General features: G+C 39.4%; 1 protein-coding gene across 1 annotated transcript in view; it reads left to right on the forward strand.

The window, feature by feature from the left end:
* The window catches only part of CFAP43 (cilia and flagella associated protein 43), a 65,343-nt gene that overhangs the window by 23,951 nt on the left and 28,180 nt on the right, over nt 1-13,212 (forward strand). The window contains exons 12-20 of the mRNA XM_019555989.1: nt 970-1,118; nt 2,689-2,792; nt 4,722-4,862; nt 6,254-6,423; nt 7,410-7,562; nt 8,085-8,215; nt 9,617-9,782; nt 10,497-10,610; nt 12,228-12,305. Of these exons, the coding sequence (XP_019411534.1) occupies nt 970-1,118; nt 2,689-2,792; nt 4,722-4,862; nt 6,254-6,423; nt 7,410-7,562; nt 8,085-8,215; nt 9,617-9,782; nt 10,497-10,610; nt 12,228-12,305 (1,206 nt within the window). The remainder of the gene's footprint in view (nt 1-969; nt 1,119-2,688; nt 2,793-4,721; nt 4,863-6,253; nt 6,424-7,409; nt 7,563-8,084; nt 8,216-9,616; nt 9,783-10,496; nt 10,611-12,227; nt 12,306-13,212) is intronic.

Here is a 13,212-nt window from a genome sequence, read left to right on the forward strand (position 1 = left end):
CCCCAGCTGACTTCCTGCCCTTTGGGCAGGGGGCTGGACTCGATGATCTCCCGAGGTCCCTTCCAGCCCTAATGTCTATGAAATCTATGAAACCCATTCTGACATTTTCAAAATGAAAAGTTTTGATGTTCTATTCCCAAATGATTTTTTTTCCATTTCCAAATGGAAAATATAGATTAAAAATGTAAAAAAGTATCAGAACTGAAATAAAAAGTTTAAAATGTATTAATCTTACATGTGGTGATTAACCTACAGAAAGAGGTAGTCAGCTGTGTTAATCTGAAGGCAGGCAGAAGGCGGGGTAGATTTGTACAGTATAGATTAACTTAGTAAGATATATATCTAATAGCATAAGCTTTGTATGAAGTGAGCATGGACTCACAAAAGCTTATGCTATATAGCTCTCTGATTTAGTTAATCTATAAGGTACAAAACTATCCTGCCGTCTGATTAATCTGACATAAATTATTATTGGAATTTTATTTTGAAAAACATATCAAAATGTAGTTGTTCTGTCCTGATATGAAAGGTAGAAAGGTGATTTGAAAGACAGAAAAATATCAAAATCTTGAAATATTTTGCAGCACAGAAAATATTCTTTCTCAGCAGGTCTACTCATCAGCAAACTTCTCTCAACAGTTTTTGGTTGAATGCTAACTAATTTCACTCCAAGCCAGGTTGGGGTGAAGGTGGAGAAAAGGATTAATGATGAACTTGGAGGATATGTATGTGTAAATCATTAGATGGGAATAAGAGTGATTTTTAAATTTCCAACATCTATAGTATAATAATATACTGTAAGTATAATATTTTTATGAACTTTTATGAACTTGCCCAAGTTGAAGTTTTATGCACGTAGAACAGTTGTTTTTTTGATTTGAGAAAATTCATGTAGCAAAGCAGGTTATATACTGAAATGCCATCTCATGCAATTGTGGAGATGCTTAATATTTTTTACTGTCCAACTAGGCAACTGCTTTGGTTTGCTGCCCCTCCTCACACAGTGTTGCTGTAGGCACCAAAACGGGTCATGTCCATTTCATTGATGCTACCAAAGTAAAAACCCCACGGGTGGTTCACCGAGTTCTTCTTACCCACTTTTCTGTGCTCTGTTTGAAGTAAGTATGTAATGGCAAAGTGCAGGGAAAGAAGTAACTCTGAGTCTGTCAAGAGATGTGTGAACACAAGTGACACATTGTGGAATGAATTCATGATAAGAACAACGTATAACAATATTACTTTGCTAGAGTATTCTCTTCTGTTAAGTGGTTTAAACTGAAGTCAACCAGGAAATGTAAGCCCATGGAAATGTTTAAGATATTGAAGAAATTTTCTGTACCAAAATAGGACGAAAAGTATTTCACAAGCACCAAATCTGAATGTTTTAAGTCAATCAAAACAGTTTGTTTCAGTGTCTATCGTTATTAATTGTTTCTATAATTATATTAAATTTCAAAATGAAAAACTTTCAGACAAGAAAAATTAGAATGACTCATTCTGAAAATGTCAAAGCGATCTATCTTAAGCCATTTCAAAACTTTTAGCAGCATCTTCTGTTTCAATGGATTTCCTGTGACCCTTTTCTATTCAGAGTGTGGGTTTTGACAGAGTAGCATTTTTGGCAAAAACCTTTTATCAAAAAATTCTCAAATAATCTTTTTATAACAACAAAAAGATAGGAATCACTTCTTTTGAATTTGGCCACCTTTCTAGTTCGAAGTGAATTACTCAGATAACTGGTGCATAGCACATTACACAGCAGTAGTAAAGAGAGACTTTGACTGAGGACAATGAGATAAACCCATATTTGATGAAAAAATTTACAGAGAGCAATTAAGGTATTGATTTATAAGCTCTTTTCTGACAGATCAACCATGCATTGTAATTGCATAGAAATCATGGTATCTATTATTAGAGGTAGATGGTGGGCTAAAACAATCTGAGATGATTTTTAAACCTAAGGTTCCAATGAATCAAGGTATTTTAAACCTACTGCGTAAACCTCCAAGCCATTGCTTTTCCCATGATGCATGTCAGTTACTTACTATTTATTATTTTCTTAACATTTCACAAATGTACTGGTTTCTGTAGAAATAGCCGTAGTGATCCGTTAGCAGAATATCATATGAATATATTATTGGTGATTTTAAATAAATGTAAACATTTGGAGAAGCACCAGCGGAGATGATAATTATCAATCTACAATATTTTTATATATAGAATTCATATTGAATCTGTTAAACATTAATAAAACAACCTATCATGTGAGAAGTTGGATGTTATCCTTTTGCATTATTATCACAGATAAATTATTAATAAAACAAACAGGGAGAGATTCATGTAATAAAGTCTGAAGTGGCAGACTGAGAGGAATGAGAGATTTAATTATGTAGCTAAAACGCTGCTCTGTTACATTTCTAGCTTTAGATCAAAAGCCCACTAAAGTCAATGGAAAGACTGTAATTTCAGTGGGCTTTTGATCAGGCCACATCGTGTAAATCCTATGGCTAAATCTCAGTTATGTCCAGGCACCCGGGTAAAATGTGCACAGGTATGGTGGTGTAACTGAAAGCAGAATTAGGCCCTATGAATTATTGAATTGCTGAATTGTTTGGTGGGTAATCTGTATTTAATCACGCGCAGACAAAAAACTGTTTTAAGCAGATTGACTTTTTTTTTTTTATCTAGTTATGATGAGGGTGGTCAATATCTCATTGCTGGAGCTGCAGAAGGACATATCTTTATTTTAGATGCCCGGCCCTCAAAATTATTTGAGGTTCTTGGATACCTAGGTAATATATGTAGGAGTGTTCATTCTTTTGTACTTTCTGTATTTGGCATTAGAATACTTTTAATGGTGACACAGTTGATTTCTAAATTTTTTTCTTTAACAAATGATGTCAATTAGAAACCAAAGTTTTTAATACTGGGAGAGAATGGCTGTGAAGGGTGGCAGCAAAGGAGGCTGTCTTGGTTATATCTACTTTTTCCCAAGTAAATGCTGGTGCTGACTTGGGTTTCAGACATAAATATATTTGCTGCCAGGACTCAGCCCTTCTCCTTTATTTCTTTTTTTTTTTCCCTTTGCAGGTGGGCAGTTCAATGTAAAGTTGTCATTCAAACATGGTTCACATCTAGAATTTGGCCTGGCCCTAATTTTTTTCTTAAAATTTTGCTGAAGGCAGCACCAGTACTATTTCCTCATTATGGGCCAGACGAGCCATTGGAAGAAAAAGAAATCATTTGATCTATCTTTCTGCCCAAGAAAGTGAAAATGTTGCCAGAACTCCTCAAGGTCCATTCTGAGAGGGGCTGAGATTGATGTTGAGTTTTACTACTCTATATCCCATTAACAGAGTACTGTCACAAAGCTCCATCACATGAACCTAATCTGGGGACCATTAGGTCTGTCAGTTTTGCTGGTCAATATTAAAGAAGACAAAATGATGCAACTGCAGGCTTCTTAACTAATTGCAAGGATCCTTCTGAGAGATAAAAATGATGTAACATAATAATTAATTTTGACAGGCAGTATCGGGGCAGATGTAGAGGTGCAGCAGTTGGGTCGCACCCCCCTTCTGCCACCACCACTGCTGCTCCAAATGACCCAGGCTTAGCAAAGGAGTAGCATTAGCAATGTGCGGGGTCCTCCTTCCAGCATCTGCTCCCTGCCTACTCCTCCGCTGGAGGTGTAACCCACTGGCTTGAAGGATGACCTTCTGCTCTGCCACTGTCCCTGTCCCTAGCTGACACAGGCAGGAAGGGATGTCCAGGGCTCCTCAGGCCTTGCTCTGCAGGGAGCAGCTGTGCAGGGAACTGGGCTAACCAAGGGACAGCAGCAGTAGTACCCAGGTTCCTCCTCCCAGCACCTGCTCTCATCGAGCAGGGGACATTGCTGGTGGGGGCAAGTGGGGAGCAGGTGCTGGAAGGAGGAACCTGCATGCTACTGCCTCTGTCTCCAGCTGATCCCAGCACCCCACACAGCCACTCTCAACAGCCCACAGTCTGAGAAGCCCTGGATCTGCCTTCCCACTCCTGGAAGCATCAGGGGGTGGGGGTGGTTGTCTCCATCCCCCCTGTGCACACCTGTGCCCTGCCCAGTTCTCCCTGGGGCTCTAGCTGTGCCTAATCCTCACCTCCTCATGTTCTGAGCGGCAGTGTGCCATGCCCCCCTTTAGTAAATGCTGGATCCATTATGGGTAGTATGTATCCTTGTCTTAACTAAGAGCTTGTCTTAACTTATCCTTGGAGCCTAAAATATGTTGTTTTATTGTTTGACTTCCATGGTCATATTTGGATGTATGAAGCTTCATTGATTGCAACATCCCTGAGGATTAGACTTGGTATGCAATGGCATAAAGTGAATATTTGCCAAATTTGCACAGTTATGGTTCTAAATAACTGGCAGATATTTTCCAGCTGGATCAGTGCCCTGCTAGGCTTTCAACCAGTCCTGTTCAGAGTAGTCAGTACTGAAATGTGAGGTAGTTTAGCCTCATTAAAGGAGCTCCTGTTTCAAAATTTCCTGTAGCATAAAAAATCTGATATTTCAGAGGTGCTGAGCATCTGCAGTCCCTATTGACTTCATCTGCAGATCTGAGCATTCAGCACCTTTGCAAATCAGACTGTTAAGTGTTCCTATTCTGCTTTATATGGTTCCCCAATGGGAACAAATTTCATGCAGTAAACTAATTTAAGTGTTGGTCTCCATCTGCTTTCAGTGTTGAGCAGTGAAGTCCTTGGCCTTTCTACAGTTTATGATAAGGACACTGAATCAGTTGAGGTGATGGCACTTCTTTGTCCTGCAGATATCAGAAGAGCAAGACTGGAAATCTTTTGTCTGCCATCAACGCTCACAATAGGTAAATGAAATGCATCTTTTCTATGGTGTTCCTTTCAAACTTCCACATGCTACTGCAGTCCCTTGCACAAAAGGCTACCAGTCTAATTAGTTTTATCTACTATATGCATCATCCTTCTACAGGATTTTTAATAAGATTGTCTGGAGATTTCCCTAAATCACATGATTCATGATGAATTGAGGAGACAAGAAAGGCAATAAGTAGGGAGAGAAGAGAGGGAGAGGTAATTTATCTCTGGTATCACAACGCCACCACCAAATGATTATTATTTTTAATTGTGTTCACTATGGTAGTGCCCAAGAGTCTGCCACAAATGGAGATGTCACACTAGGCACTGTACAAACACATAACACAAAACATCAGTTCTGGGCAGCAAAAAGAGACAGAGATGGGAAAGAAGAATTACTGCTATCCCACCAGATTTACAGTGGATTACTAGGGACCATCTACATTATTACAGGAAACATTAGCAGTTAATATATAATGAATAATAATGACTTTCTGTCTATCCATAGATCCACTGGAGTACACAAAAAGCAGTATTTTAAAAGCATTTAAACTTAAGGCTATTACAGCAAAAGTACTGATAAAATGTACAGTATTAGAAAAAGGAGGGAGTTGGAATTGACTTTAAAGGCTAACCCTATTTCTTTTTCACTCAATAGATTTCTAATAGGCTGCTGGTAAAGTCTTGGCATACACTGTCAGAATTGGGGAGGCATCTCTACTTCATATGGGTAGCCATGTAGTCCTGTTATGCCTTCAGTGGGGACTTATACCCAACTTTTGTGCCCCTGGAGGTGAATTCCACTTTGCTCTGCAGAACTGCACAGTCTTCCATTCATTTCAGTGGGCAGCTCTTAGACATATCCAGAAGCAGAGCCTCTGTTACACAGCTGGTGCATGTCTCCATTCATTCCAGTAGGGAATTTTAACTATGCTAAGATGGCTCTGTCCACTTGGAATTCTGTGTCCGTCTTACTATGCCTGAGGAAGACATGTACATCTTAACAGGACTTGTTCTCCTTTTTTTGCCTGGATGCTTTCTCTCTCAGCTGTTTTGTGGCCTAGGGACAACAGGTAGGTTAGTACTCTGTCTGGTTTGTGGATTAAAACACTGTTTTGTGATGTGGGAGCTCAGGGGCAGGTGTACCTAACATCAGTGTTTCCCAGGTCAACCCTGTCCTAGACAGGTGCAGTGTAGATAAAGTAGCAGAGACAATGTTAAAACTGGAAATCCTGGCTCCCAGCCCTCTGGTTGGAGTGTTAGATAATGCTTCCCCCTGCTGAGATTAGCTGGCTTTCATAACCACTATTTTCTTTTAAAGGAGGAAGTAGCTACTCTATTGATAGTGTCTCGCTTCCAGCTTTTCTCTCTTTTAATCCTATAGACAATGATGAGTGTGTTGATGAAAGAGGCCTGCTAAAAGAGAAGGTCATTCAGAAGCAGCAGTACGAACTGGATTACCCACTGAGCTCAGCAGTCAGGCAGAAGGATGGCACCATATATGGCTACTGTAGCCATGCACCTTTCATCTGTAAATACAATCTTGCCAGCAAGGTATGTTCCTCATGCCATTTTTTGGGTAGTGATAAAATACTGTTATCTTCCAATGAAAGCATTGGGTGAAGTGAATAGCACAGCAAATAAGCAAAATCTATTCAAATTGCATCTTCGCTACCTTCAGGTAACAGGTCAGTCCTTTGTGGTAGCCTATGTGGTGCTTACTGCAGTAGTTCAACCCAAGAGAAATGCATCACAGGCTATCACCTTCCCAGAGAGATCATTTCAGTGTTGTGTATGTTTTAAACAGTACATACTGTACCTGCATTATGATTGACACCTGATTTTTAAAATACAGTCAGTTTTCCTTGACTCCTTTCCCCCTCAAAGAGGCCTCCCAGGGGATCCTGCCATAGTCTGCTTTTCTGAAGTCCAGGGTCCATACTCTATTGCTTTCCTTTCTTCCTTTTGTCGGGATCCTGGACTCTAATTCAGTTTCAGTGAAAAGGTGCCTATCCAGATCTCTAGGTATGTGCCACAAATGAGAATAATTCAATAGTTCCTCCAATTCAGAAAATCAGACAGAAAAGAAAATGGGGCCTTTTCCCCCACAAAAATAACACCCTCTCCAATCAAAACTCTAGCCATCAGTTCCCCCCACACCTATCCAAACACCTGTGAACTATGTCCTGGCAGGCTAACAGATTCACATTACTGTAAACCAAGTAAAAAGCTCATTTCCAAAGTTGAGGGCTTCTAAGAAGAAAAGCTTGCAAGTAGCCTCTCCCTGTCTGAGCGATGAGGTTTCAAGTCGGGTATCTCCCTTGATTACAGTTCCTAAAACATCTGGTATAGCCTTTTTGGTAATGACAGAGGGTGAGAACTGTATCACAATACCAGTTTTCTCACCCCTTAGCCTATACCTTTTGCAAAACCCTTCACATTGCAATAAGCTACTTGTCATTATTGTCTTTCAGTTTTACCTGGCTTGCTGTTTGTACTTCTGCTTTCTGATTTGTTGTCTGATATTTTTGTATTGACAGAAAATCTTGAAAGACCCAACAGTTGTTTTCTCAGAGGAAAGGATACAAAGCAATCAGTCTGGACGAGGGTTCCTCTTTTTGTCACCCAACAACCAGTGGTTGGCCTCAGTGGCGGAGGATGGAGTTTTGTTTATCCGTGATACTGTTAATTTGGTAGGCATCAACACATTACACCTGTATTGATTAGAGCGGTGGAGAAATGTTAACAGCTCTCCTGCTAAACTGCATGGAATCATTTAATGAAAGCAAATGTAAGATCTTACAGAGAAATGTGTGCTGAGTTTGAAGAACAAAAAGGAAATGGGATTATGTGTATGACAAATGTGACTTTTTTTGTGCCAATCTTTTGTTTTCAGAAGTTGTCTATGATCACTTCCTGCTTACATTTTTACGCAGTAAGTTACGGGATAGATAATGTTGCTACTCATCTGAAGAATCAGCCTACTGCTTCCATCCCAACAGCTCACCTCAAAGCTGCAGGCAAAACTCGGTCAAATGTTTAAACCCACATGTTCTGCTATTGTGTGTGGCTCTTAATGGCATTCTGGATAAAGGTTTATCCTAAAATAGAGGAGCATGTTAGATGAGGAAGCACAGCAATAACATTTTAGAGAAAAGCTTTTCAATAACAATCTATTTGCTCCTGACATGATAACGCACCTGTAACTCTTCCAGGAAACATTTGCTCGGGCACATTGTCATTCATATCAGGGAGGCGGAATCAGATCCTTGGCATTTTCAAAGGATGGCCAGTCCATGCTCACCAGTGGTGTAGAGGATGGTGCCCTTGTGTGTCTGAAATGGAAGTACGTATAAGACGATAGAAAATACTGACAGTGTAAATACTAGTGACTAAACAGGCTAATCTCTGCATTCAGTTAGATGTCTTTAGTAGAATCTGTTTCATAATGTGACAGTTTTATTATCTTTTCTACAATTGAATACTGTAATATACAATCTGGAACAGCAGGTTGAGTTACCAAACTTGAACGCTCAGCAGACAGCTGACATCACCTGAGTAAGCTGATCGGACTTGCTATGCCTACAATTCAGGCTTATGTCTATCTTTGAGATTAGTTATATAGGGCACTTTAAGGATAAAATGTAAAACCCTGGAGAAGGCAGATGTTTGTAGAAGAATAAAAAAGCTAAACACTTAAAAAGGAAAACAAGATAAGGAAATAAATTATTGACCTTAGGCTACCTGTAGGTATTCTGGAATTAGTGTGAGTGCACTGTTAGCAGTTAAATTTCTAAATATCAATATTCATATCTAATCATGAAATACTCATTCTGTCCAGTGCTGCAGTTTAATCATTTTATTAGCATTAAAGCAATTAAAATATATATTTCAGGAAGGATTAAAATTTTTCACTGGTTCTTGGTCTTTTCTAGGGCATGACTGCAAGTCAGTCAAATCAAGGATCCCTCTCCCAGCCAGATATAGGCAAGGGAGAGTAGTTTTAACAAATAGGAATCTGATTCTCTGTACTGGGAACTTGTGATATAGCTGAAGTAAAGTGTCTGTTTGCAGTAATCTGTGGTTGCAACTGTGATGTAGAAGGCAATGTGATGGTGTTGAAAGGTTACAATTAAAAGTTTGGGATTGAAATATACCTCAAAACAGGGAACCTACTCATACTCCTAATGAATGCATTTAAGACCTGTACACGGGAATCACATAGAGATCGCTATACTCCAATGAGTACTACACACAAGCTCCCTAATAGCCCCAAATTAGTCAGAAGCCCACTAGATTCATATTTATATGGACACATAAAAATCCTGTGCGGCACTGCAAAACCACAGTGTCTCTTGAAAAATTAAGTCTGTCAATTGAAGCTGGCTCCTGAACAGAGCACTGCAATATGAAGGATAAGGAATTATAACTGCTCAGGCAGATGCAGAGATTAGGGTTGACCCAACGTGAACCAAAATGTGATTTGGGAAATATTAAAACATCATATTTTGATTTTTAAAAATGTCGAAACAAAATTGAAATTTTCAGGTCAAAATTGTTCAGACAAATGTCAATATTTTGACTTTTGTCCAAGATGGATGAAAAAATGGTGAAATATTGGAACTTCGTATGGAATAGCAACTCTATTTTTACCGGATTAATATATTGTAACAAGGGGTTTAAAGTTCTTCATTCTTTTGCATAATATACAGAAATAAACCATGTCCATTTCCCCCTTTTTTACCAGGATGACTGGAGACGATGACATTAAGGAAGCTGATGAGTATTGGCAATCCACTCTTGCTGTTCTGAACAACTCCATATACAATGAAAATAATGTTCTAAAATGTATGAGAGACTGGCATGCTGCTTCAAAATCCATGCTACCGTTATCCTCTGAAAAGGGATACAAGGTGTTTAAACTGCATAAAAAATTGAAACACATAAAAGAAAATATTTTAAAAGAAATGAGGAAAAAATGTAATTATGTAAATGCTCAAGGCAAAGCTTGATCCACCATTATGAAGGGGGAAAGGTAGCTGTATCCTGACCAAGGTCTCTGCCTCTAAACAAGCTAACAGAGAAGGAGGGGAGATCCCCTGAGGTTTGGCCTATAGTCAAAATTGAGTTCTTATCCTGGAACAGAATTGTCATGAAAATGAGCACCATTGTTTTACTAGATCTGTTCAAATCTGCCATACACCGTTAATTTTTATTAACATCATTTTTTTTCCATGAGAGGTGTGAAGTTGTGGCTTTTCTCCTAGCCAGAGTTTGAGAGATGATAATGCAATAAAAGTTTTTCCAATTTGGCACAAAAAAATCGCATTGGAATTCACTGGGATTATTTACAGTAGTAGTTGTTTGCTTTGCAGAATCAAGCCCCAACATAACAGTTACTTAATATCCATTTTGGCAAAGGATTCCTTATGAATTTTTATTTACCAGAATTCTTCAATTTGAAGTCTTACACTTCCTTTTTTTCCTCTGAATTCTCATATAGTTGACACAATTTTCTATAAAAGGCCCAAAATGCATGAATAAATGTACGTGTGGAATGTGTATTGTCAGCACCGGACATTGTGGACATGAATATGTAAATGTCTCTCAGAAATGTTTCATTTCAGGAAAAACTACAGAAGCAACCAAGTGTGGAGTTGACAGATGAAGATGAAAGCTTCATTAACTTGAATTCCGTCAGCATCGGTGAAATGACATGGATGAAACAGAAAATACAGAAGGTGCTTTTATAGAACAGGGACCTAATCAAGGCAAAGGGTTTCAAAAGTGACAAGTGCCTTGTGAGAAGACTCAATTTCTGGGTGCCAAACTTGACTCTCTTTCATGGTTTGATTTTTTCAGACATAACATGCTAAGTTTTTTGGAAAACCAAGTTGCTGGTTAAGCAACCCAACCAAAATCACTCGTTGCTTTTTGAAATCCTTGGCTCATAATTACAAGCTCCCTTGGACAGGAACTACCCTTTTGCTCTGTGTTTGAACACTACCAACCATAATGGTTACATGACTTTGACAACTGGAGCTATCTGGCAGGCAAATATGCTTGCTGCACAAGCTCATGAAGCCATTTTTCAAAATATCACATATGTGGATCAATAGCAAACCAAGCAATTGAATCCCCTTGTTCACATGGGTCATTCTAAATTCCACAGTATTGTTAAATCAGTCTTCAGGATTTTGATGTAAAATTTAAGAGTTCCTGGAGGTATATAGCAGGCCAAGGCTGAGGGGACACTCATAATGTGACTGAAGGATCAAACTTTGGAAAACAAAAATGTCTCCCTAGCCTGAGAGTGGGAAGAGAGGAGATTGAGATCTGTGTTCTTTAGAACAACTGCTTTTATTGTTAGTATGTATAATTTTCTAAAATGGTTCTGGTATTAGCCATTACTGTGTATACTGTCTGTGTTTGGGTTGGGACAAGGAAAGAAAGAAAAGGAAATGTCTGTATATATCATCATCTTCCTGGGATGATCTTGGGAATGGCTGCCTGAGGCACCTGGGGGTAGAGCACATTCCCTACCTGTGTTTGTTAAAAGCTTAAGAAACTCCAGGTCATCCCTATTCAGCTTCTATCAGGGCAGCTGCACACCATAAAATTGTGAATTCGCTGTAAAGGAGAGTGGAAGAAACAAAATCCAGAATCACTGAGATTCAGGGGAACTGTAAAATTTCATCTGAAAGTTTAACAAGGAAGACTTTGGAGCCCAGGGGTAGGTGGCAACAGGAGGAGAGTGCCATCTCACTGCAGAGGCAGTAAGCTCTATCCATCCACTCCTCTTCTGTGTACATGAACCCCCAAAATGAGGTGATGAAGACACTGGAGGGTCATTTCTAGCACCATGTACCAAACCTGTGTTTCTGACATGCTCGTTTCTGGGGATGATGTGCTCAGAGTAGAGGTGAGCAACATGTATTGCCTCAGCAGTGAGACTGCTCCGTACCCTGACAGTTCAAAGTCTCCATCTCTTCCTGAATCAGTACCACCTATTCTTTTCCTTTTCTTTTTAATTAGCCCAAATGAAATATATAGCAACAAAACTTTGAATTTGTAAATATAACCTCCACCTTGGAGAGCTCTTGTAGTTGCTTTTGCCGAGTCTTCGTTCCTCTGAGCAAGCCTGTAGGCTTCAGAAGGAAGATTCCTGGGAATAAGAATATTGGGCTTGGGCCCACAAAGATACTTGTGGGGCAATATCATTTGTTGTTTCAATTAATAACCCCTTTGGGGATTTTTACTCAGTTTGTTTTTCCTGACAGAAATGTTATTTTTACTCAATTCTTTTTTATTATCCCCATCTATTTTCATCCTTCAGTAACATATTTATTATATGTCAGGCTATCAAAGAAGAGACGGAGAAGTTTGCTGACAAAAAAAAAGAGCTGAAAAAAGGAATTAAAAGCCTTCGTAAAACTGTGAGTGTTTGAAATAATTTACAAGTCACTTACACAGGGATATTGATTCAGGCTGCCAGCTTTAGTTTGATTAAACCTACCCCAGAGCTCTAGCGCTCTGGGCAAAGGGCAACTTATAGGTATACCATCTATGGCACATACCAGGAACCAGTTTGTAAATCAGTCAGGTATCAGAGGTGTTCCTTGTTCCTCCTTGTACTAGAGAGAGCATAATTTATGCCAGCTCTATATCTTGTGCAGCCAAATTCCCAGTGCACCAGCCAGCTCCTGTTTGTTTGCTCACTGCACACATACTGATGTAGCTATACCCCTGGACTGCTGCCAACAGGGGAGTAAGGTAGTGCCTTACAAACTGGTCTCACTTTGATTCACTAGTATATATGTACACCATTCTACTTGCCTTTTCACTACAAGGACTGTAGAGCACTGCAATACAAATGCCCTTAGAGACTGAATAGAGAACTAAGCTCACAAAGAAGGCCCCTACCTAGCAATGTTATCTTGGAAGTGTATACCTCCCCTCACCTCTCCTTGAAGTATATGAGTGTTGAAGATACTGGAAACTTAGTGCCCTGCAGAGACTAAGATCAATATGATCACCCTGAAATATGTTGGTCTTGAACTGTCAAATAGCATAGGCCCAAATTATATCAAGTTAAAGGAGAAGGGAGTTACCATGCGTTAGTTGTTCCAAAAGTAATTGTTTTCTGTCAGCTCTTACTATGCAGGAAGTGGAAGCAGTACTTTCAGGCACTCAAGGTATGAAGAGGTTTTCTAACCTCCTCTGAGCCTACGCTTTTCCAGGCTAAAGAGTCCCATGTCTCTCAGCCTATCATCGTAAGATCTGTTTTCCTGACCTCTGATCATGCGCGTGGCTCTCCTCTGGACTCTCTCAAGCTTCTCCACA

The sequence above is a fragment of the Crocodylus porosus genome, unplaced genomic scaffold (genome assembly GCF_001723895.1).
Source record: "Crocodylus porosus isolate Cpor-Errol unplaced genomic scaffold, CroPor_comp1, whole genome shotgun sequence".
NCBI lineage: Eukaryota > Metazoa > Chordata > Crocodylia > Crocodylidae > Crocodylus > Crocodylus porosus.